Source organism: Staurois parvus, unplaced genomic scaffold (assembly GCF_062004578.1).
Source record: "Staurois parvus isolate SC_StPar_1 unplaced genomic scaffold, SC_StPar_1.0 ptg000019l, whole genome shotgun sequence".
NCBI lineage: Eukaryota > Metazoa > Chordata > Amphibia > Anura > Ranidae > Staurois > Staurois parvus.
The window spans coordinates 20,586,428-20,613,032 of record NW_028317815.1 but is presented as its reverse complement, the minus strand read 5'-3'; the positions used below and the strand labels follow the sequence as shown (position 1 = coordinate 20,613,032).

At 39.9% G+C, this 26,605-nt stretch overlaps 1 protein-coding gene across 1 annotated transcript in view; it reads right to left on the bottom strand.

Moving 5' to 3' along the window:
• The window catches only part of FBXL13 (F-box and leucine rich repeat protein 13), a 267,401-nt gene that overhangs the window by 40,497 nt on the left and 200,299 nt on the right, over positions 1-26,605 (bottom strand). The window contains exons 14-16 of the mRNA XM_089685639.1: positions 13,562-13,682; positions 12,508-12,670; positions 8,355-8,474 (exon numbers count right to left, since the gene is read on the bottom strand). Of these exons, the coding sequence (XP_089541765.1) occupies positions 8,355-8,474; positions 12,508-12,670; positions 13,562-13,682 (404 nt within the window). The remainder of the gene's footprint in view (positions 1-8,354; positions 8,475-12,507; positions 12,671-13,561; positions 13,683-26,605) is intronic.

Sequence of the window (26,605 nt, the reverse complement as noted above, 5' to 3'; positions counted from 1 at the left end):
TCAGAGTGGAGAGTGATATTGTCTGGCACCTCTCTCCTTTGGCAGCCTATAAGGACCACGTTTTCCATGCCAAATGCTGGAGAGGGTTGGCATTTTCAGTTGATGCTATGTGTCTGAGCAGCCAACAGAGGAATCTGAGGCACGGTCAGATGCTCAGAGCTATTTTCTGTGCTCAGATGTTATGAGTCAAAACTAAACTGCTGCTGAGCCTCTCAGCTGGAAGATTTTCTTTTTTTTAGAGTTGGCAAGGATTTATACTGGCCTTGCTAAGAGTTGAAAACATCCTAGTGGCAGTAATATAAAATACTATGATGCTGCTACAAATGTATTCTTTTATGTTTTGTTTTTAACCGCTTCCCGACCGCCCTATAGCAGAACTACTGCTACAGGGTGACAGGGCTGCGGAAAATCACGTATATATGCATGCTTTTGTATTTTCGGGTAGGGGGCGCGCACCCTACCTGCACTGCCATTGGCAGCTACAGCTGTCAATCACTGGGTCCCGGCCGGAGATTCCCCACCAGCATTTGGCGATCACCGAAGAACACTGACGGGGGAGAGGTCTATATGTAAACAATACAGATCTCTCCTCTGTCAGCAGAGCAATACAAAACAGCATGCCTCCCTAGTAAAACACAGCACACAGTAAGGCTAGGTTCACACCTATGCAGTTTGCGTTTGATCCGTTTCTGCAGTGCATTTTGTGTTTTTTGCACATGCGTTTTTGATGCGTTTTGCTTTTTTTTGGGGGGGGGGGGTTCTTGTTGCTAGGCAGATTAAAATGCAAAACAAATAAAAAATGTGGCAAAAACGCATCGAAAACGTACTACATGCTTTTCTGCAGTGTCATCATTGAAGTCTATAGAACCAAAAACACATCGTTTTCCATTTAAAAAAGTCCCTGACCCTTTCCAAAAAACGCACCAAGTGAAAATGCGGAGATGTGAACTTGTCCCTTTTTATTAGCACTGATCACTGTATTAGTGTCAAGGGGGATGTCAGATTCCTACCTTTTTGTTGCTCTTCTTAACAAAACCTTTTCTTTTACAAAGAATTTTATTATAGAATAGGAAACAGCAGAGAATCAGTCAAGAACATATGCAATGACCAGCAGGAATATAACATACAAAAGATTTGATGGATAGTACAGAATATGTACTGATGCAAAAACATGAAAATAAACTGCGTACATAAGTGCCGTACAGAAAGAAAAGACAATAAATTGCAAAAATGATAGACATTTAGAGACTAATAACATAATAAACTCTCAGGAAAAATTGTTGCAGAATCAACATACAGAATGCGAGATGAATAGGAGAAAGAGCCTCTCTGAGTACAGAGAGGTACTTAACACGCAGGGCTCTCAAAGGAGTCCAGCACATGGGTGCAGTATTGCTGGTACGGGACTCAAAACAGGAATCACGATCAGCACAAATAACCTGAAGAAGACAGACTAGACAAGAGGAAAGAAAGGAGCGAAGAGAAAGGAGACAAACAAACAGACACCAACAACAAAGAAAAAAAAAAAGGGGGGGGGGTGGCTCCAGGGGGACCGCAGCAGAGAAAAGAAAAAAAAATATAAAAATAAGCTGGTATATACGTTTTATATCAACAAGAGGGACTGGTCGAATCTTGACGGTTGAGCTATATCAAGCCAAGGACGCCACCATGTCTGTAAAAATTTTGTATGGGTGTCTAACAGTATAGCTGTCAACTTTTCGTTGACCATTATAAAGTTCATCCGGTTTTTGACAGCCTTGAAGCTGAGGAGGGGAGTCTTCCAAGCTCTCGCAATCGTCAGCTTGGTGGCCATGAACAAGTGCGATGCCAGCTGACGTTCAGAATGAAGTAGGCCCACTAATGGTTTAAATAACAGCGCTTCGTACGGGTTGCATTTAATGTCTGTGTGGAACATAGTGCGGAGAAGGGCATAAACTCTGATCCACAATCTGCACAACTTGGGGAAAGTCCACCAAATATGGACCATGGTACCCGTCTGCTGACAACCTCGAAAGCAAGTCGGGGAATATGTGGGAATAAAACGAGCCAGACGAGCAGTCGTGTAATACCATCTATAAAGAACCTTGTATGCGTTTTCACAAAACCTTTTCTTTATCTCCTGCCCTCTGGCAAGGCAAAGTTTGGTTCATTAACCACCTAATGAAATCTGGCTGTGGTTGGAAGCTGCAGTATCAACCTCCATCTAGCCATTGTTAACCCTTTAGGGTTTGTTACTAAGCAAGCTATTTTCTACTTCATTACATTTATTATTATTTTTAGCTGCTTTAAGAGGCAGGCAAAACCCTGCGAAAGGATTTTCTAGTCTGGCAATGAGCAGTCTCAGAGCTTTCCCAAGCAAAAGCAACCCTCTTCAGACTTTTCAAAAGAAGACAGAGATGAACATGACTGTGTGATAACCATAAATGGAAGTGTTTCACTCACCCTGTAAAAGGGTTATATGTAAAGCAAGGAGCAGTCTAATAGCCTTCCCAGGAAAAACAGCCTCTTCAGACTCTCCAAGGGGGAAGAGATGGATGAACATGACGATATGAATCTTGCCTTGTTCAAGCAACCAGAAATGAGGATGGTCACACCTAACATGTTGTCATATTCATTACATAAGTGCCCAGTACACTCAAAAGGAGTTTTTTCCACTCACACTGTAAAAGGGTTATGTGTTCTGGCAATTAGAAGTCTCATAGCAGTGCCAGGCAAGACAGCCTCTTCAGACTCTGAAGAGGAAGATGTGGACAAGGATAACTGTATGTATCCTGCTGGTTTAAGCAGCCAAGGATAGGGGATGATGACACCTAACAGGATGTCACATTCAATAAACAAATTGCCAATACACTCTAAAGGAGTGGTTTCCACTTACCCTTTGAAAGGGTTATCTGCTTTGGCAATGAGAAGCAACCTAGCCTTCCTAGGCGAAACAGCCCTCTTCAGTTTCCAAAGAGGACGATGCAGTTGGACATGACTGTGTGAATACTGCTTTCTTCAAGCAACCAAGGATAATGATGACACCAATTAACAGGTTGTCACATGATAATACACTATAAAGGAGTGTTTCCACCAGGGTGGATTTGATTTAAATCAAACTGATTTAAATCACGATTTAAATCACTAGTCAGTAAGGCTTGATTTAAATCCTAGTTTTCTACATAAAGACTAATTCTTGCTGGTATAACTTTAATATGCAAGTAGATGAAGATTTTTAGAATAACAGCTTTTCATATTAGTTTTTTTTATCCCCAGTTTAATAGGTTAATCATTCATATTTGGACAACTTTTCTGTTGTACTTAGGAAGGAGAAAAATAATCATTCCCTTAATAATAACAATTTAAATAGATTTATTCAACTGAAACAATAACATTCCAGCATATGTTATTTGCTTAAACAAACATCCATGTTTGTTAACTAATTTGGCTAAACAAAATATATATATTTTAAGAAACTTAGACTGTCAGCCCCTTCCTCCTCACACTTAGTTTCACTTTCTTCTTGTGCAGATCTATTCCACTGCAAACAATCAGAAAAATATTGTTTCTATTCTATTCACTGAACTTCTTGAAACTTAGCACTGAAGGGGTTGATTCTGTATTCATAGGTTTGTAGAAGTTAGGATTAAGGTCTTTTTCTTAACTCTGTTCATGTTATAACATTTTTGCTGTGAAGAAGAGGCATGTGATCTCTGCTGAGTCAAATTCAGTTTAAGAACTGCAAAAGTAAACCAAACATCTGTGATAGTATCTTGTAGGCAGAGAAACTGCCCAATAATCTTACAAAAACCTCTGGAAGAGCATGACATTGTGAATGGATTCATGGAATTTATTTACCAAAAAAATTAAACATATACAGCCTTATTCTACATAATTAAAAAAACGAATCTTTATTTCATGATGGAATAACCTTTGGATGGTAATATATTTTACTCAAAAAGCATTTTATTCAAAAAAATCCGATTTAAATTAAAAAAATCCGATTTAAATAAAAATCCGATTTTTTTTATTTGTTTTTAAAAATCATTGATTTTTATCCACCCTGGTTTCCACTCACACTGTGAAAGGGTTATCTGTTCTATCAATAAGCAGTCTCCTAGCCTTCCAGGCAAACTAACCTCTTCAGACTCTTCCAAAAGAAGATTCGGATGAGCCTGACTGTATGAGCCCTACTGGTTCAAGCCGCCAGGGATAAAGTTGACACCTAACAAGGTATCACATTCACCATGTGGTCAATACATTCTAAAGGAGTTGCTTCCACTCACCTTGTAAAGAGATTAAATATTCTGCCAATCAGCAGTCTCAGAACCTTCTAAGGTGAATCAACCCTTGCCAGATTCGTTCAAAGAACATGTGGATGAACAGGACTGTATGATTCCTGCTTTGTTCAAGTAGACACTGATTAAGATGATGGTGACCAAGTTGTCACAATTATTAAGCATGTGGTCAAAACACTAAAGGAATTGCAGAATTCACCTTCTACAAGTTCTACAAAGTTAACCTTTGCTGTCATTTCCTGTGGTGAGCCATAGGCACCCACAGGTGCCCTTTCTTATTGTTAAAATTTCAACTGCTAATGACACCTTTACAAGTTGCTTTTTTGTTTTCACTAAGAAAGGACAAAGGTGTCACAAAGATCCTCTTCTGTATGACATTTTGCACATCGGTTGATGTTAGAAATTTTTGCAATTTTTGTTACCCCAGCCAAAGCCTGCATCACAACTTTATCACTATGTATATTAATATACTATTTTGTGTACATTTTACATTCACAATATACAGAAAAATAGCACATCTTTATATTTGCTTCCATACAGTGATTTTGGCACTGTGGCCCTTACACTGGTTTGAACATTTCTGTAATTAACATACTGAAATTATGCTGGATAGGTTTTAATCTATATTAGTGGATGTGTGTGTAGATGAGTCACTTTTTAAAATTTTCTCCCCAGCTATACTCCCTACAAGCCATCTCGGAAATACTAACACAATTACAATCCTTCTCCACTAGTTCAGGACACATAGTGAGCAAAATACACATCATTTCTATGAAAGTTACTGAAAGCAATTCTTTTCTGGCTCTAACACATGGCTAGTTTCTGCAGAGCTGGCAGGAGTGAAAATGACATCAGAATCATATTAGTCCGAATACACAAAATTCACTGGAATTTTACCCCAGAAGAATAGATCACATTGAAGATGCTGTCATACTACAATGCAACAAATTCTAAGAATAAAATATAGTTAAAGTGATAGTAAAGTCAAAATTGTTTTTAGCTATTTTAAATGATGATTAAGGCCTCATGCACACTGGACAGCTTTCTAGCTCTCCTAGACTTCTTTCCTACTGGCAGGGGCATTTTGGAAGAAAAAAAGTTTTAACACTTGTAAAAGTGTGTAATGTGTTTAGGTGCAGTTAACCCCATCAAGAATTTGGGCGATTTCTTTGGCTAGAAAAATACTTTATTCTGGCCATTAAAATGAATTCATGCTCAAGCACTAAACGCACCTAGCACTTACGCATCTTTAAATGTGTTAACATGCATTTAAATACATCAAGAGTACAGGACCCGGCGATTGATGGAGCAACGGACAGGAGAGAGATCTGTGAATGTAAACACAGATCTCTCTCCTGTCAGTGGGGATGTGCTTGTTTTTATCTCCCTGCTTTGCAAAACCAGCACATTCTCTAATAAAACAGTACACAGCAATCACACTCCCTAACAAACAGTTAACCCTTTGATTGCCCCAGATGTTAACCCCTTCCTGTCCGGTGTCATTAGTACAGTGCACTGTATTAGCACTGATCACTGTATTCGTGTCACTGGAGATGTCAGTGACAGTTAGTTAGTTCCCACCTACTTATTGGGATTTTTGTGTAGCAGAATACATTTTGGCCTAAATTTTATGAAGAATTTTTTTTTATTTGATATGTTTTTTAGCAAAAAGTAAGAAAATATTGTTTTTTTAAAATAAATGTTTGGTCTTTTTTCGTTTGTGCAAAAAATAAAAAACCCAGTGGTGATCAAACACCACCAAAAGAAAGCTCTATTTGTATGAAAAAATTATATAAATTTCATTTGTGTACAGTGTTGCATGACTGCACAATTGTCAGTTAAAAAAGAACAGCGCCATATAGCAAAAAATGGCCTGGCCAGGAAGGGGGGTAAATCTTCCAGAAGGCAAGTAGTTAAAAATGTGCACCATTTAATACTATTTCAAACTAAAGGAAACTACACACATACTATACTTTTTTATAGAGTTGTAAAGAAAACTCATCGTGAGAGAAATATGGAGGCTGGCCTCTCCTTCTGAAATTGTTAACTAGTAATCTGTCATGTTGACGGTCATAGATGAAGGAAGACAAAAGAAAAAAAGAAAGATCTGTGATTCTGAAGAAAAAGTAAACTATGCAGGCTACTACTGCAAAAACGGGAGGCCTCCGATCCAAACATTGCAAAAATACACATGCAGGCTATCATCTCTGCTTTCCAACTGAAATCAGGCAAGTAAAATAGGATTTTGCAAACATTAATTTTGCTTTAAATAGCAGTTAAAATAAAATGTTATCTGTATCGATCACAAAAAAACTCACTCTGTCCCTTCAGATGTCACATTGGGGGAGATTTTCTAAAGCTGGTTCGCTCAGAATCTTGTGTACATGTGCATGGTAGCCAATCAGCTTCTAACTTCATCTTGTTCAATTAAGCTTTTGCAATAAAACCTGGAAGCAGATTGGTTTCTGTGCAGAAGTGCACCTGATTTTGCACTCTCCAGCTTTAGTAAATAAACCCCATTGCACTTCTTTATTTAAAGTGACAATAAACTTTGGTTTTAAAAAAAAAAACAATTCTATTCAAGTATGTATTCTTAAAGTATATGTAAACTCACACCTTGTAAAACAGCCCATTCAGTTAAAAATAGAAATGAAAGGCAAAACATTTGTGTATATTTATAAAAAAAATTACAAATAGCTTTCTTTATAAGTAATGACATACTCTCTGTTCTCAGCTGCATAATAAGCTCTGGGGGGAGGTACAGCAGTACACTGGTCTTCCCAATGAATGGCTGTGCTGGGGGGGGGGGGTGTCAGCACAAGCCTGGTCATTGGCTTAGCTCCCAGCACAGCCAGAAAACTGACGACGTGCTCTCATGCTTAATGTAGTCAGTTTTTAATATTTTAATAGGAAAGCAGGGGGACTGACAGGAACAGCAGGGATGTCACACAAAAGGAAGCAATACAAAGAGAGCAGGATACTTTTTCATACAAGTACATGGTACAGGGCCATTAAGTAGTGGATGAGAATGGATTCTTTTTGGAGAATAAGGATATTGTTTAGTGTCACCTTAACTTTCTGAATGTTTGGACACTGTTCAAAAGCTTCCTATTATACAGTCCTGGGTGTCATTTTGATAGCCGGGGATTGCTGGTAATAGTGCCAGGGGGTAGTGGCACGGGGCAAGGAAGAGCAGGGCATTCAGTATACCACCTACTTTGATGAAGCTTGATTTGGGCGTTAAGATCAGTTTGTGTACCTTCCTAAATAATGGAAAATAGGTAATGTACAGTTACCTTTAAAATGCTGCCCATATCTTGAACATTAGGTCTGGTTCACATTTACATGGGTGGTTGCAGATTATTTCTTGTGGGTCATTCTGAATGGCACCCCCTTGCATCTAAAAACGGGTGTTTGCGGGTGTGGGAACCGCAAGGAAATCGCATGCAATTTCACAGCTGCTGTGTTTTTAGAATGGTGCAGGAACCTTTTTCCTGCAAGAAACACAGGCATGCCAGCCCAATGAAATGAACAGGCTGCCGTACCCACGCAAATTCAGGCCACAACACTGCATAGATGTGAACCAGGTCTTAGGACACTCAATTTATTGGCTTTTTATGGATTATTAAATTCTACATAATATTGACCGGTGGCTGAAGTTCTTTTTTTAAACAGCATGGAGAAAATGGGGGTTATTGAACACCACTATACAGAGTTTGAGGGTTATCTAAAAATAAGAGAATGTTGGAGTTGATAGATATAAAATGTCTCAATATCTAAAAAGTTAGTCTGGGGGGAGATTAATGAATTGGACATAAAAGAACAGTCAGACAAAACACTAGAAATGAAATACAGATGAAATTGTAACCTACAGCATAAGCTCTCACATCTACAGTATCTGACACCACGTTATACATAAAATCACAAAAAAAGTAATGCAATGGGAATAAAAAAGCATTTCTGCCTAAAGAAAATTCCCCTTGCCTGGACAAAAATCCTATAATGAGATTTTTCCTAAATGTGACAAAAATTATAATTTTTCCATTTCAGAATGTGTGGACTTAAACTCAGACTTACTTTTGTGCAATCCTGAGAAGGGACAAGTCACTGACACGTAAACAGTTTGTTAAATTTAGCTCTTTTATCTTGATTCCTGAAGGGCCTTCTAGAACTTGTCTCACTCCTGGGTCACTTACCCTGCAATGAAAAACACAGGATATTAGAGCTACTGTATATAGCAATATAACAATGATTCAAAAGGAAATTTGCAAACTATCTTTTTTATTGGAGTTATCAGGTAGGCATTTGTCGTTATCAGGTAGGCAATCTACTTTTTAGAGCGATTGATACTTGAAGTTTAAAACCTCTTTTTCCAATTTGGAGCACTATACTAAAATACTGTATGTTAGGTCACTGAAAAAATTACTTCTGTTATAGAAAAAAAATTCCTTGAATAAAATTGCATCAAATCTACTGAAAACACAGTTTTACTCCACGTGGTTGCTAAAAGACAAAAGTTTTGGCACTGAAACATGTCTGTATGCATGACATTTTACAGTGAACCAGATATGTCACACTAACCTGATGGCCATTAAATAATTATTCTGCAATAAAGCCTTCCTTTTCACTGGAACATTTTACAATACTTTGGAGTAATCATCTACTTCAAATAAATGCAGATTGGTAACAATATGTGCAGCAGAATAAACAGAAAAGGAAATGAATGATAAAATGCCGCATAGACTTCTGTAAATAAAAATTTCATTTATTAAGAGCCAAAATAACATTTTAACATTAACAAAGATTTCCCAAACTTTATATCACATGTGTATCCAATTTTAACATACAAAAATATTTCCCACTAGTTGCACTGATCAAGACCCCAACTCAAGCCAAAACATATTTTGCCTTTAGGATGGAGTAGGGAAGAGCTGGAAGCTTTACCAGCTTTTGACAGTCCATATTCTTGCTGGGGAGATTTTCCCTGGCTTCCTGTGTCAAAGATGGGTGTTACCAGGAAACAAACAGCCCTAAAATCTGACACAACTACTAACCCATCCCCACGTTACAAAAAAAAGAAAACGTTTTGTATGGAATTGGGCTTTAATGTCATACTATGCTTGTACGGTTGTTGAGTAGTTTTTCATCCTCTATCTTTTTCCATTCTAGGAACATTTGGAGTATGAATATGCATACTTGCAGCATGCCTTGTAAAAAGATGCCTTTACTTTGGCACCTGTCAGAAGCAACACTTTTTTTAAATCTCCAAAGATATAGCGTATACTGCAGCTGAAACAATTTCTCTACACCATTCAGCTGTTGTACAGCGATTTCATGCCCCAACATCTGGGACACATTTACTTTTACAGTTAAAAGCGCTAAGGGTATCCCAGTTGCTGAAATATATTGGTGCTATAAATTACACCTTTCTTGCACACAATAAAACAGCATAGCATTTTCCAATGTATATTTTATATTTTGTATATTGGTACATTTTATTTTACCTATGTAATAAAGCAGTGCAAAAGTCTGATGGTAAGTAGTCTTTCATTAAAGCTCATCCCACCATTCTGGCAGAATAGCTTAGTCTTGCCCTGTATGTGTAATGCACGATCAAGTAGGGAGTTTGGAAGAGATCCAAGATTTCAACACCCACACTGCTAATGGCCAATGAGCAGCCAGACTGGAGAAAAAAAACATGCATATGTATGCGGAATACTCTGATTCCTAGTGTTTTTACAGTTGGTGTTCAGATTGTTCAGATCAATGCAAAGATAGTACCTGCTACATAAAATCCACTAAATGGCTGATAGTATATAATCTCTCATATAGCTGATTTCCGTTTTGGCAGAATTGCTTAGTTTTCTTTGCATGTGTAATTTCCAACCCAGTGGGGAGTTTGGAGGAGATCCAAGATGTCAGCACCAACACAGCCCATGGCCAGTGAGATGTCTGGTCTGGAAATTAAAGCCACATATGCACATGTAAAAACCTCTAATGTCTAGAGCGGACTTTCTGTTGCCTGTGAGTCTACGCGTTTCAAGGAGAGTTCCCATCTCTTCCTTAGGATTATAGCAACAGGAGCTTTTGCTTCTCTCCTCTATATTGGATACTCAGATTTTTACCATGGTTATCACACTGTTTTATCATGCATCAGGATTTGCTTATTTCATGGTCTTGGTGAGTTTTGATTTGCGTATGCTGTTAACTGTATTACATAGCAAGGTATACACAATTTTTGTTTTGTTCAACCAGTGGGTTGAATGAAAAAATCTTCAGATACCAGCATCCAGTTGAGTTAGTTGCAGAGATCTCCCCCACCATGCTATTGTATTCTGACAATAGGGACTCTTCCTCCCCATCAGAATATACTGATCAGCCTGTAGTCATTGGCTGCAAGTGCTGATCAAATGCTGGCTTTCCAACAGGATAGTTCAGCAGAAGTTGGTCTAACGACCATCTTCTGTTAAATAGATGGGTACACACGTACCAAAATTTGGCCAGTTCCTGCTGAACCGGCCAAATTTCAATATGTTTATACCCAGGTTACTTGTTTAAAGTGGTTGTTACATAATTTTTTTCATAACAAACAGGTTCATGCACACCTGCTCTGTGCAATGGAATTACACCGAGCTGCTGGCTCCTCTTCTCTGTCCAGTGCCCCCATAGGAAGCTGCTTCCAATAGGGGCACTTGAGCGGGCTCGCTCCCGAACCCTGCTGTCTGCATCCATTGACACAGAAAGCTGCTTTATCGACACTGGCTTTGATTGACAGCAGCGGGAGCCAGTGGCTCCAGGTGCCCCAACAAAGTCTGTGAGGCTTGGAACTGAGGGGAGAGAAGAGCTGTATCATGCACAGTGCTGGATCGAATGAAGGCTCAGGTAAGTAAAAGGGGAGCTGAGGGAGGACACTGATGCCTAAATATTTTTTACCTTAATGCAAGGAATGTATTAACGTAAAAAATGGTTGGGCTTTATAACCACTTTAAATAATACAAGCAATTGGTTAAACATTAAGCTGTTTAGTGTGCTGCCTCTCATTTATACATTTTACTACACAGAAATGTCATATGGAATCTGGCAGTCCATGTTCACAGCCTCTGGATATTTAAAAGGCTTTATTTGTTTTAGAAATATTAAGGGGGTTAAGGGGTCATTTAGTAGCTAGTAAGAATCACAGAATTGGGAATTTCCATTAGACAATGTAACTAAATTGGCGCAGTCCAAAATAACAGAAAACAGATACATAGTTTACAGTATTAATACTTAAAAAGGCCAAATTGTTTAATTTTCCACCTTGGGGAATGAAATCATTGAGAAAGTTGTTAAATGTTTTACAAAGTGTAACCTTGTGGCACCTTTTTTTTGCCTCTGTTACCTTTAATGTTCTTCTTCCACTTAGAAAATATAATGAATAGGTATGCTTTGATTATGAGAGAGCAATACATCCCTACTTGCAAGCACATTGATGCATCTAGCTTTGAACAAAGAATATCTACAGTCCATCCAGCTAATTGTGCCTGAAAACATGTATGTATGGGTATATATTTGCTATTAGGACAAAAGCTTATTTCTTGTGCTACATAAAAAGGGATATGTGCATATAATGCAAGAAAATGAGCAAGAATATCTATTGTCTTAACTCATTTGTTTGACTTTCAAGCTGGTATATTTAGACCCAAGAATGAAAATGCAATTTATTGCAGCTTACTAGTGCTCAGATGTGGAGGCTGAATTTGGTTTCTTTTTTCAGGTTTTCTTCACCTGGTGATCCTGCCAATAACACACTTCGTGTCCTAGGATGGCAGCACTAACTTTCTGTACTGTATCTATGGAAAAGCAGTATTGTCACCCTAGAATATGAAGGGTTAAGACTGGAGAACCTCTCCTCCTCTCCACATTTCTATAACATAAGTAAGGAGTGCTCTGAGAACTGGCAACTGATATATCAGTAGAGGCTATGGTTATGAGCCATTATTTTGGGTTCCCACACTTCCTGTATGTTGGAACATACAGAGGTAAGCAGAAATACACAAAACTATATGGACAGAAAGTTAGGTGCTCATAGGAGTTCTGGCAGGATCAACAGGTTTTACTGGTGGGGTATAGCTACTAAAAGCAACACCAACTTTTCTTCAGACATTTCTTTTCTGTAGCTGTACATGGACCCAGGTGTTGATAATAATGTATTGAATGTTCAGTCGTGTGGTATATTTGGTTATTAACATACCTTATGCAGTCCGCTACGTTCAGGACAGTAATGTTTTTCAATAATGAAATTGCCTTTAAGCTAATATCTGTAATTTTCTGGCAGTCAGCCAAATAAATGTGGTTCAAACTGGGGCAAGATTTGCTGATTGCCTTGATGCTAGCATCAGTGATCCGATTATTACCTGAAAAGAAAAAAGAATTATCCATATTAAAGGGTCGGTCCACCCAAAACCGATATATTTGTTTGTGGTACATGAAGACAGTTTCTTTCCTCTCTCCAAGCATGTTTTGGTAAGATCAATTTCTGGGTATTTAGTACCTGTTGTGGCCTCTGAGGGATTCTCACACTTCTTGTTGGATGTTTTTTTTATTTTATAGTATATAGCAGTGGTCTCTAAGCTGTGGGCCTTTTCTTGCACCTATCCAGTGCAAGTGATAGAGGACTATTCCTCCAACTAATACCAATGATGAGACATTATTCCTTCAACTGATACCAATAATAGGGCATTTTTCCTCCAACTGATACTAATGATGGGGCACTATTCCTTCGACTGATACCAATAATAGGGCCTTATTCCTCCAACTGATACCAATAATAGGGCATTATTCCTCCAACTGATACCAATAATATGGCATTATTCCTCCAACTGATACTAATGATGGGGCACTATTACTCCTCCTATTGACAAATGGTGGTTTGTAATCTCTTACTCCCATTGATCACCCAGCTTGAGGCATTGTTTACTTCCACTGATACCAGGACATTTTCCACTCCCACTGACCCTTTGTTTAGAAAGTTTGGAGACCCCTGACATAGAGAATGCAAAAGAAGGTGCTGAAAAACACAAAGATAAGTGAGAACACACAATATGGACAGAAGCAGAATCAGGGATTCAGCAAGAGCCAGAGATCTTGCTGTTGGAATATCTAGGTACAGAACAAGTTAGGTGCATAACTGTCTTTAAAGTCTACCTATTACTTAAATATTACCTTATGTGTGGACTGACTCTTTAATAAAAAAAAGAAAGGGTACAAAGAATTGAAACAGATTTTTTTTCAGGGTAGAATCTGACCTTCAATCCTGATTTTCACAAGCTTCTTTCCATGTGCGAGAACTTTGAAGGCAGCATCAGAGAGATGAGGGGAGCCCAGCAGAGACACAGAGGCAATGTTATGGCACTTATCCAGCAAAGTCTAAGCAAGAAAGTGAACACAGCACAGGTTATTTTACTAGTTTCTGCATACAGTTTGCAGACATTAATCTGGAAGGGGGTTCACCTTCCTGCTATACAATTTAATCACCAGTTCATGCCGTGCAAGGTCCATCTAAACAAATGATTTTTTTCCCGGAGTACCACCTGCATTTTTAGCCAAGCATTTATATAGTCTGTAAAGTTTATTTTCACTATGCACGGATGTGACTTCGCTGTGTGGTTTCAAGAAGAAAGGTTTGTGTTTTACTCCAGTGTAGCGGAAATAAATAACTCAGCCTGAGAACAGTTCTTTATTAAAAGTGAAAGTGGTTCATGCAGTCTCTCTGATTATTACACAACAGAAAATATCTCTTCTTCTATCAACTACTAGAATATTGTCTATTATGAGCGATCTAAGGTTAAGCGTATTCGCATACATCAGCAATTGTAGCCTCGCTGTTTCTTTCCTTTAATAAGATGACCAGGAACTGAAGAAGTCACTATGGTTCAGTCTGGTGTTCCTTTCTTTACTGGCCCCTATGGCTACTATACTATACTGTTCAATTATTTTATACTAGAGTAGGTTGGCCAAACGTGTCCAATGAAATCAAGAACACAACAAAGCAAACACTCTTTAACAGATGACATGTGAACTTGGATATTAAACTTGTTTCATCCAATATAGCGCCTAAAAATATATAGGAAGGATGGATAATAAATAGTCTTCCCATAAGAAGTCACATTGTCTGACAGTCCTATGAAATTAGTAGAGGTCCATTGTTAAATTTAAAGTGAACATACAGGCTTTTAAAATATAAGGCAGAGAAAGTAGCACAGCTCACCCTGGGAAAAATCAACCACCCATTATATTTTATTACTGTTGTAGATCAGTAAGGGGTTATGCAAACCAGCCTGCATGCATTATTGAAATGTCACAAAATTACATTTCATTCAACTCCATACAACGGAGTACCTCAAGGCAGCATTATGATTGAGAAAGCCACACAAAAAAAAAAATATATATTTATTATTTGTCCTTTCATTGGGCCTGTGCTGATCTATTCAGCTCAATGGACATGGCATGGTATGAACAAGCCCTTACTGTGCATTTGCACATCATTGTTGGTCCTCATTCCTTTTAATGAGGCTTGTTGGATAGACTGTTCCAAATCAGTACTTTTGTAAAATGTATCCCTTTCCATGATATAGTGCAAGTCAGAAAGTTTTAAAGTCAGTGGCTAAAAATATTATCCAGGTAACTCATGTTCACAAGGTGATCAACAACAGAAGTCCCTGTATTTTACCTAGGAAATGTTTAATTTAAATATCCATGGGCAGTAAAATGGTTAATAAAGTGTACAATTAATCTTGAGCTAGGGCCATCACTATCATGGACTTTTATCTTATTTCTGCTTAAGATGAAACTCATACTTCACCTCCTGGTCCCCAGTTAGATTTCCTATCTAAAGCACTTTAGCACTCCACTCCATGGCCACTCCATAACGTCAATCTTGTTGGTCTGGAACCAAGATGTTGCATGTTTACTGGTGTGTTTGGGGTCGTTGTCTTGTTGGAACACCCATTTCAAGGGCATTTCCTCTTCAGCATAAGGCAGCATGACCTCTTCAAGTATTCTGATGTATTCAAACTGATCCATGATCCCTGGTATGCGATAAATAGGCCCAACACCGTAGTATGAGAAACATCCCTATATCATGATGCTTGCGCAACCATGCTTCACTGTCTTCACAGTGTACTGCTGCTTGAATTCAGTGTTTGGGGGTCGTCTGACAAACTGTCTCCAGCCACTAGACCCAAAAAGAACAATCTTACTTTCATCAGTCCACATAATGTTGCGCTATTTCTCTTTAGGCCAGTCAATGTGCTCTTTGGCAAATTGTAAGCTCTTCAGCACGTCTTTTTTTCAACAGTGGGACTTTGCGGGGGCTTCTTGCAGATAGCTTGGCTTCACATAGGTGTCTTCTAATTGTAACAGTACTCACAGGTAACTTTAGACTTTCTTTGATCTTTCTGGAGCTGATTGTTGGCTGAGTCCTTGCCATTTTGGCTATTCTATCCGTTAGAATGTTGGAACACCCATTTCAAGGGCATTTCCTCTTCAGCATAAGGCAGCATGACCTCTTCAAGTATTCTGATGTATTCAAACTGATCCATGATCCCTGGTATGCGATAAATAGGCCCAACACCGTAGTATGAGAAACATCCCTTTATCATGATGCTTGCGCAACCATGCTTCACTGTCTTCACAGTGTACTGCGGCTTTAATTCAGTGTTTGGGGGTCGTCTGACAAACTTTCTCCGGCCACTAGACCCAAAAAGAACAATCTTACTTTCATCAGTCCATATAATGTTACGCCATTTCTCTTTAGGCCAGTCAATGTGCTCTTTGGCAAATTGTAACCTCTTCAGCACGTCTTTTTTTCAACAGTGGGACTTTGCGGGGGCTTCTTGCAGATAGCTTGGCTTCACATAGGTGTCTTCTAATTGTAACAGTACTCACAGGTAACTTTAGACCTTCTTTGATCTTCCTGGAGCTGATTGTTGGCTGAGTCCTTGCCATTTTGGCTATTCTTCTATCCGTTAGAATGGTAGTTTTTCGCTTTCTTCCACGTCTTTCAGGTTTTGGTTGCCATTTTAAAGCATTTGCGATCATTTTAGCTGAGCAGCCTATCATTTTCTGCACTTCTTTATATGTTTCCTCTCCAATCAACTTTTTAATTAAGGTACGCTGTTCTTCTGAATAATGTCTGGAACGACCCATTTTCCTCAGAATTTCAGAGAGAAATGCACTGTAACCAGCATGTACAACATTTGCTGCCTTCCTTCCTTAAATAAGGGCAATAATTGCCACCTAACAATAGGGTAAGTGAGCACAAAGTAAGACAAGAAAAACCACAGCAGCTGGCATACAAGGTAAACCTCAACACCTTAGAACTAAGAAACACATACAAACAAGGTATGCAGCGCTAAACAGAAGCTATAAAGAAAACCTTGTTCCCAATGGTTCTGTAGGGACAAAATGATGATGCTAATAGCCTGTTCAAGTTCCCAGTATGGTAATTAAACCATGTAAATTTGTGTGAAAAAATGTTCATAACAGCAAAACATCAGCGTGCAATCCTGAAGATACCAACAAAATTATGCGCTTACCACAAGGGCATACAAACAGAGCGTTGTATGTATATACTCTGGTGTGTCATCAATGGAAAGGGGAGCCTGGTTCACACTGCGGACAACATCCGGTCACTAGGATAAGCGCTCAAGGGATGTCAGCACACGCTCTGGGGTCACATCCAGCTCACCGGTAGGTCCAACGGCGCCCAGCCTCACGGTATGTGCTCCTCCTATGGTGGTCCACTTTTCATGACTCGCAAATAAACGAGTCACAAAGCAAAATGGTATTGATGGTGAAGTACGTCTTTATTAGAAAATTCCAAATGAAGGTATAAAACTCACATGTACAAATGAATGAAAGCCTGCAAAAGCCAGGTCTGCTATCAACCTCCTTGGTGGTCTGTGGCTCCCTGGTGTATAGTGGCGTCAGCTTGGCGAGTCCCCTGATATGTTTTGAGCAAAACACACTCGTTATCAAAGGGGTGACTCATGACCCAGGACGCCTGTTTAAATAAACGTGGTCGCGCACGCACATTCGGCACCGCGCGCCACTATGGGCTAGTGCGCATGCGCCGATAAATCTTCTAATTTGAAAAACGCATCTCTTTTTAACCCCCTGGCACATTCTTACATTAATACTTTTAAAAATATAACATTAAAGGATTTGGACAAAATGAAAGTTAAGAAATTACGTAATCAACACTTAATTAACGATGGGATTAAATCCTTGTTAGCAAATAAAGATCTTGCCATTAGGCCTGCAGACAAGGGTGGAGGGGTTGTTATTATGGATAAGGGGGACTACATGCACCAAGCTTTCCTCCTATTAAATGACAGAGAGACATATCAACCTCTCCCTAAATATTCGCTAATCCCTTACAAGAGGGAATTGAAGAGCATTATAATAAAGGGTTTTGAATCAGGCATTATAAACAAAAAAGAAAAAGCTTACTTATGTCCAGTAACCCCGCACCTTCCGGTGTTTTACTGCCTCCTGAAAATCCATAAAAATCCTCAGTGCCCTCCAGGGCAGCCAATCCTAAGTGGTATTGGATCATTAAATTCCCGTATAGGCGAATATATTGATTTCTTTCTACAACCTTTGGTTAAATCCACGCCGGCTTACTTGTTAATGAATCTTGCAGATCTTAGGGTGAATGAGGAAATGTATCTGGTGATAGCAGATGTCTCGTCCCTGTATGGTAATATTAAGCACAGGGATGGAATGGAGGCAGCGCAGTTTATTTAAATACAGCATCAGATGTTCCTAAATTACAACAGGAATTCATTCTGCACCTGCTGGATTTTGCCATGCGTAGGAACTACTTTTGGTTCAGCAACACATATTATCTGCAGGTCACTGGGGTTGCTATGGGGGCAAAATTTGCCCCCAGCCTGGCCAACCTGTTTATGGCCAGGTGGGAGGAGGACATAATTTATTCCCGTGAGTGGCCCTCCCTTCTATTTTATCGGAGATATATAGATGACGTGCTTCTCCTATGGCAGGGAGATGAGTTTTCTTTAAAAAAAATTTTTATTACCCTTAATAATAATGACCTTAATATTTTATTATCATATGATTACGATTTTAAAGAGATCAACTTTTTAGATTTGGTCTTGGTGAATAATGGAGATAACATTGTAACAAAAACTTATTTTAAAAGCACAGATAGGAATGGGTACATTCCCACGGATAGCTGCCATCATCCCACTTGGTTGAATAACATTCCGAGGGGCCAATTTCTTAGACTCAGAAGGAACCCTACCAACTTATCGGATTATCAAAATCAAGCGGGAGTGCTTAGAACCAGATTCACTGAAAAAGGATATGATCCAAAAAATTTGGACCGGACTATTCAAGAAGTAGGGCTACTTGATAGACCAGAGCTACTTACTATGGAAAAAATGGTGAGACCTGAGAAATTCTGCCCTTTCATCATGGACTTTTCTATTCAGTATAAGGAGGTCTCTAAGATTATTAGAAAAAACTGGCCTATCCTTAAAGGTGACCCGGTATTGGGGGAAGCTTTACCAGAACAGCCTGAAATCATGTTTAGAAAAGCGCCCCCACTCAGACTCTCTATAGCCCCTAATGTTGTGGACCCACCTATGAATATGTCCTCAGCATTTGGACTTAGAGGTTTTTATCCTTGCAATAGGTGTGTTGCCTGCAAGTTTAATGGTATACACAAAACCAGAGTGAAGGAATTTGAGTCTAGTGTCACTGGAAAGAAATATATGATACACCCAATGATCACATGTAATACCACACATACGGTGTACCTCCTACAATGCTCTTGTAATTTTCAATATGTAGGTAGAACCACGAGGCGTTTGAGGGATCGCCTTAGAGAGCATTATAACAATGTTAAAAAAGGATTCAAAGACCATTCACTGTCTAAACATTTTAGAGACCACCACGCTATGGATCCCTCAACTTTGAGATTTACCGCAATCGATAGGATTACGCAACACTTGGAGGGGTGGGCATAAGCGGAGAGCGGTGTCTCAACTCAAGACCAAGTGGATAGTGGAACTTAGATCTTTGCAACCCCAAGGCCTTAACGTGGAATTAGACATCAATTGTTTTATTGATAATAGCTGATTTATACTATTTATATTTTTTTTTGGGTCATCCACTATATCCACTGATTAGGGGTTACCTATGCCGGCTTCCAGTTTTTTAGTGTGTTTTATATATTTTATATATATTTATAATATATTGACATATTAATATACATTTTTCCTCATGTGTTATATTTTACACACTAAGTTTACCTTTCTGGCTTAATATAAATGGGGATGCTTCATATATAGTTTTTTATACATATTTACATATTATAATCTATCAGATTTTATGAATTATTTACTTTTTATGTATATGTAAACTTATATTTTTACTGTATACAGTCATGGCCGAAATTGTTGGCACCCTTGATATTTTTCCTGAAAATCAAGTATTTCACACAAAAAAGGTATTGCATTAACACATGTTTTGCTATACACATGTTTATTCCCTTTGTATGTATTGGAACAAATATAAAACAGAGGCAGAAAAGCAAATATGACATAATGTCACACAAAACCCCAAAAATGGGCTGGACAAAAGTATTGGCACCCTTAACTTAATATTTGGTTGCACACCCTTTGGAAAACATAACTGAAATCAGTCGCTTCCTATAACCATCAATAAGCTTCTGACACCTCTCACCCGGAATTTTGGACCACTCTTCCTTTGCAAACAGCTCCAGGTCTCTCTTATTGGAAGGACACCTTTTCCCAACAGCAATTTTAAGATCTCTCCACAGGTGTTCAATGGGATTTAGATCTGGGCTCATTGCTGGCCACTTCAGAACTCTCCAGCGCTTCTTTGCCATCCATTTCTGAGTGCTTTTTGACGTATGTTTGGGGTCATTGTCCTGCTGGAAGACCCAGGATCTTGGACGCAAACCCAGCTTTCTGACACTGGGCCCTACAGTGCGACCCAAAATCCTTTGGTAATCCTCAGATTTCATGATGCCTTGCACACAGTCAAGGCACCCAGTGCCAGAGGCAGCAAAACAACCCCAAAACATCATTGAACCTCCACCATATTTTACCGTAGGTACTGTGTTTTGTTCTTTGTAGGCCTCATTCCGTTTTCGGTAAACAGTAGAATGATGTGCTTTACCGAAAAGCTCTATCTTGGTCTCATCTGTCCACAAGACGTTTTCCCAGAAGGCTTTTGGCTTACTCAAGTACATTTTGGCAAACTGTAGTCTTGCTTTTTTATGTCTCTGTGTCAGCAGTGGGGTCCTCCTGGGTCTCCTGCCATAGCGTTTCATTTCATTTAAATGTCGACGGATAGTTCGCGCTGACACTGATGCTCCCTGAGCCTGCAGGACAGCTTGAATGTCTTTGGAACATGTTTGGGGCTGCTTATCCACCATCCGGACTATTCTGCGTTGCAATCTTTCATCAATTTTCCTCATCCGTCCACGACCAGGGAGATTAGCTACAGTGCCATGGGTTGCAAACTTCTTGATAATGTTGCGCACTGTGGACAAAGGCAAATCTAGTTCTCTGGAGATGGACTTGTAACCTTGAGATTGTTGATATTTTGCCACAATTTTGGTTCTCAGGTCCTCAGACAGTTCTCGTCTCCTCTTTCTGTTGTCCATGCTTAGTGTGGCACAGACAGACACACAATGCAAAGGTTAAGTGAACGTCTCTCCTTTTTATCTGCTTTCAGGTGTGATTTCTATATTGCCCACACCTGTTACTTGCCCCAGGTGAGTTTACAGGAGCATCACATGCTTGTAACATTCTTATTTATCCGCAGTTGTGAAAGGGTGCCAATACTTTTGTCCAGCCCATTTTTGGAGGTTTGTGTGACATTATGTCGAATTTGCTTTCTTTCCTCCCTTTTTTTGTTTTGTCCCAATACACACAAAGGGAATAAACATGTGTATAGCAAAACATGTGTTAATGCAATACGTTTCGTGAGAAATACATGATTTCCTGGAGAAATATCAAGGGTGCCAACAATTTCGGCCATGACTGTATATGGCTTTTATTTACCTATTGATATTTGATATATGTGCTAGCAACATGTAATGCACGTATTTTGTTGGTTTATTATGCTGTACTAACAATTTTATGTACATATCTTATATATTTATTTATCATTGGGTTGATTTCTGATAAATGTATGGATTCCTATATAATCACTATGTGGACTACAAGAATATGGTGTTCCTGGTATGGTGCTAATATGGTGTATTTACCTACTATGTATCATTGGCCATTTAGCTGTTATAAGGGATTTACAACAGTTCGGATTAGAATGGATACCACCACCTGCAATATCTGGAGGGGATCATCTTTTAAACATTATTATCAATTTTTGAACTTCTTTTTGATTCCCAGCTCCATACCAGTGAACCGAGCTGTGACAGCTCTCATTAGACATAGCGGATGACGTTCCCGCGCATGCGCACTAAGTGCCATCAGTGTCGGCGGGTGACGTCATCGGCGCATGCGCGCTGGCCTGTAGTGGCGCGCGGTGCCGAATGCGTGTGCGCGACTACGTTTATTTAAACAGGCGTCCTGGGTCATGAGTCACCCCTTTGATAACGAGTGTGTTTTGCTCAAAACATGTCAGGGGACTCGCCCAGCTGACGCCACTATACACCAGGGAGCCACAGACCACCAGGGAGGTTGATAGTCGACCAGGCTTTCATTCATTTGTACATGTGAGTTTTATACCTTCATTTGGAATTTTCTAATAAAGACGTACTTCACCATCAATACCATTTTGCTTTGTGACTCGTTTATTTGCGAGTCATGAAAGGTGGACCACCATAGGAGGAGCACATACCGTGAGGCTGGACGCCGTTGGATCTACCGGTGAGCTGGATGTGACCCCAGAGCGTGTGCTGACATCCCTTGAGTGCTTATCCTAGTGACCGGATGTTGTCTGCAGTGTGAACCAGGCTCCCCTTTCCATTGATGACACACCAGAGTATATACATACAACGCTCTGTTTGTATGCCCTTGTGGTAAGCGCATAATTTAGTTGGTATCTTCAGGATTGCACGCTGATGTTTTGCTGTTATGAACATTTTTTCACACAAATTTACATGGTTTAATTACCATACTGGGAACTTGAACAGGCTATTAGCATCATCATTTTGTCCCTACAGAACCATTGGGAACAAGGTTTTCTTTATAGCTTCTGTTTAGTGCTGCATACCTTGTTTGTATGTGTTTCTTAATAATTGCCACCTGTTTTTCAAAGAATGAATGACCTCACTAATAGAACTCCACACTGCTATTATTTTGAACATGTCCCTTTCAATTAGTGATTCAATTACACAGAATGAGCAGCATGCATGTCATGACTGTTGGGTCTGTTGGATTTCTATTACTCTACTACACCTGCTAGTAAATTATTTGCCATGTAGAAATATAATTTCTACCAAAAACAGTGATTGATCAGGTTAGTGATGTCTGACTGCTATTAATTTGAACACAACTGTATATATATATATAAATATATATATACTGTGTGTATCTAAATATGTTTGTGTGTATATGTGGGTGTGTGCATATGTATATACAGTCAGGTCCATAAATATTGGGACATCGACCCAATTCTAACATTTTTGGCTCTATACACCACCACAATGGATTTGAAATGAAACAAACAAGATGTGCTTTAACTGCAGACTGTCAGCTTTAATTTGAGGGTATTTACATCCAAATCAGGTGAACGGTGTAGGAATTACAACAGTTTGCATATGTGCCTCCCACTTGTTAAGGGACCAAAAGTAATGGGACAGAATAATAATCATAAATCAGACTTTCACTTTTTAATACTTGGTTGCAAATCCTTTGCAGTCAATTACAGCCTGAAGTGTGGAACGCATAGACATCACCAGACGCTGGGTTTCATCCCTGGTGATGCTCTGCCAGGCCTCTACTGCGACTGTCTTTAGTTCCTGCTTGTTCTTGGGGCATTTTCCCTTCAGTTTTGTCTTCAGCAAGTGAAATGCATGCTCAATCGGATTCAGGTCAGGTGATTGACTTGGTCATTGCATAACATTCCACTTCTTTCCCTTAAAAAACTCTTTGGTTGCTTTTGCAGTCTGCTTTGGGTCATTGTCCATCTGCACTGTGAAGCGTCCAATGAGTTGTGAAGCATTTGGCTGAATATGAGCAGATAATATTCCCGAAACACTTCAGAATTCATCCTGCTGCTTTTGTCAGCAGTCACATCATCAATAAATACAAGAGAAGCAGTTCCATTGGCAGCCATACATGCCCACGCCATGACACTACCACCACCATGCTTCACTGATGAGGTGGTATGCTTAGGATCATGAGCAGTTCCTTTCCTTCTCCATACTCTTCTCTTCCCATCACTCTGGTACAAGTTGATCTCGGTCTCATCTGTCCATAGGATGTTGTTCCAGAACTGTGAAGGCTTTTTTTACATGTCGTTTGGCAAACTGTAATCTGGCCTTCCTGTTTTTGAGGCTCACCAATGGTTTCCATCTTGTGGTGAACCCTCTGTATTCACTCTGGTGAAGTCTTCTCTTGATTGTTGACTTTGTCACACATACACCTACCTCCTGGAGAGTGTTCTTGATCTGGCCAACTGTTGTGAAGGGTGTTTTCTTCACCAGGGAAAGAATTCTTTGGTCATCCACCACAGTTGTTTTCCGTGGTCTTCCGGGTCTTTTGGTGTTGCTGAGCTCACCGGTGCGTTCCTTCTTTTAAGAATGTTCCAAACAGTTGTTTTGACCACGCCTAATGTTTTTGCTATCTCTCTGATGGGTTTGTTTTGTTTTTTCAGCCTAATGATGGCTTGCTTCACTGATAGTGACAGCTCTTTGGATCTCATCTTGAGAGTTGACAGCAACAGATTCCAAATGCAAATAGCACACTTGAAATGAACTCTCTACCTTTTATCTGCTCATTGTAATTGGGATAATGAGGGAATAACACACACCTGGCCATGGAACAGCTGAGAAGCCAATTCTCCCATTACTTTTGGTCCCTTAACAAGTGGGAGGCACATATGCAAACTGTTGTAATTCCTACACCATTCACCTGATTTGGATGTAAATACCCTCAAATTAAAGCTGACAGTCTGCAGTTAAAGCACATCTTGTTCGTTTCATTTCAAATCCATTGTGGTGGTGTATAGAGCCAAAAATGTTAGAATTGTGTCCATGTCCCAATATTTATGGACCTGACTGTATATATATATATATATATATATATATATATATATATATATATATATTTTGTATGTGTGTCTAGTATGTGTATGTATGTATAGAGAGAGAGAGACAGAGAGAGAGAGAGAGAGAGAGAATATTGAACATACAATAGCGTTGGTGTGGTTAATTTGAAACAGTAAAGCAGATGAACTGGCAGGAACACCAGGTATTTTACATAAAGGAAGCAATACAAAGAGAACAGGATACTTTTCCATATAAGAAAATAGTACAACAGGCACATGTCAGAAATATTGGGGGAAGCATACAGTTTAAGACTACCGAATATAGTGCTGGAAAATACCTGTAACATTACTTGCATAGTTACATAGTTAGTCTGGCTGAAAAGAGACAAATGTCCATCCAGTTCAACCATTAAAAAAAAAAAGAGGAAGGCAAAAAACTCAGCAAAGCATGATCCAATCTGCTCCTGCTGTGAAAAAAATTCCTTCCTGATCCTTCGAGAGGCAATCAGATATTCCCTGGATCAACTTTACCTATAAATGTTTGTATCCAGTTATATTCTGTGTATCTAGGAAAGAATCCAGGCCTTTTTTAAATCAATCAATGGAGATGGTCAGAACCAACTCTTGAGGGAGACTATTCCACATTTTTCCCAGCTCTCACTGTGAAGAAACCTTTCTGTGTTTGGAGATTATATTTATTTTCCTCCAGACATAAATAGTGCCCCCTTGTCCTCTGTAATGACGTCAGGGCAAATAACTCTACACTGAGTTCACTATAGGAACCGTGTATGTATTTGTATTTATACATGTTGATCACATCCCCCCTTAATCTCCTCTTCTCAAGAGAGAATAAATTCAGTTCCTCTAATCTTTCCTCATAGCTGAGATCCTCCATGCCTCTTATCAGTTTGGTTGCCCATCTCTGTACTTTCTCCAGTTCCCCAATGTTCTTTTCGTGAATTGGTGCCCAAAATGAAATTTGAATCATTTTTTTCTCACAAATAGAGATTTCTTTTGGTGGTATTTAATCGCCACTGGGCACTTTACTTTTTGCGCTATAAATAAAAAAAGTGCAAAAAATTTGAAAAAAAAAAGTTTCTTTGTTTCTATTATAACATTTTTCAAACAGGTATTTTTTCTCCTTCACTGATGTACGTTGATGAGGCAGCACTGATGGGCACTGATAGGCGGCACTGATGGGCACTGATAGGCAGCACTAAAGGGCACTGATAGGCAGTACTAATGAGGTGGCATGGATAGGCGGCACTGATAGACAGCACTAATGAGGTGTCACGGATAGGCGGCACTAATATGCAGCACTGATAGGCGGCACTGATAGGTGACACTGATGATGGGTACTGATAGACGGCACTGACTGGCATCACTGCTGGGCACTGACTGGCGGCACTGACTGGCACAACCCCTGGGCACTGACTGGTGGCACTGACTGGCAGCACTGCTGGGCTGCACTGGTGGGTGGCACTGGTGGGCAGCACTGGTGGGTGGGCACAGGTGGGTGGCACTGGTGGGCACAGGTGGGTGGGCACAGATGGGTGGCACTGCTGGGCACAGGTAGGTGGCACTTCTGGGCACAGGTGTGTGACACTGCAGAGTGGCACAGGTGGGTGCACTGCTGGGCACAGGTGGGTGATCTGCTGGGCACAGGTGGGCGGAGCTAGTGGGCGCACTGCTGGGCACGGGTGGGCGGAACTTGCGGGTGGCACTGCTGGGCACCTATCATCAGGGCACTGATCATCAGTGCCCTGATGATCGGTGCCGATCCCCGCTCTGACAACTGCCGGTTCTCGGCAGTACTTTCCTCACGATCTCACAGCGTGAAGAGAGTGTAGCCGAGAACCGGCACTTGCATTTCCCTCTGATCAGCGTGTCATTGGACACCGCTGATCACGTGGTAAAAGGCCGCTGTGATTGGCCTTTTACCACATCACGTGATCAGCTGTGTCCGTAGGACACAGCGATCACGGAGATCGCCGGGTGCGCGCCCCCTGGGGCGCGCAGGAGAGCACGTTCTGGGAGGCCGTCATATGACGTCCACT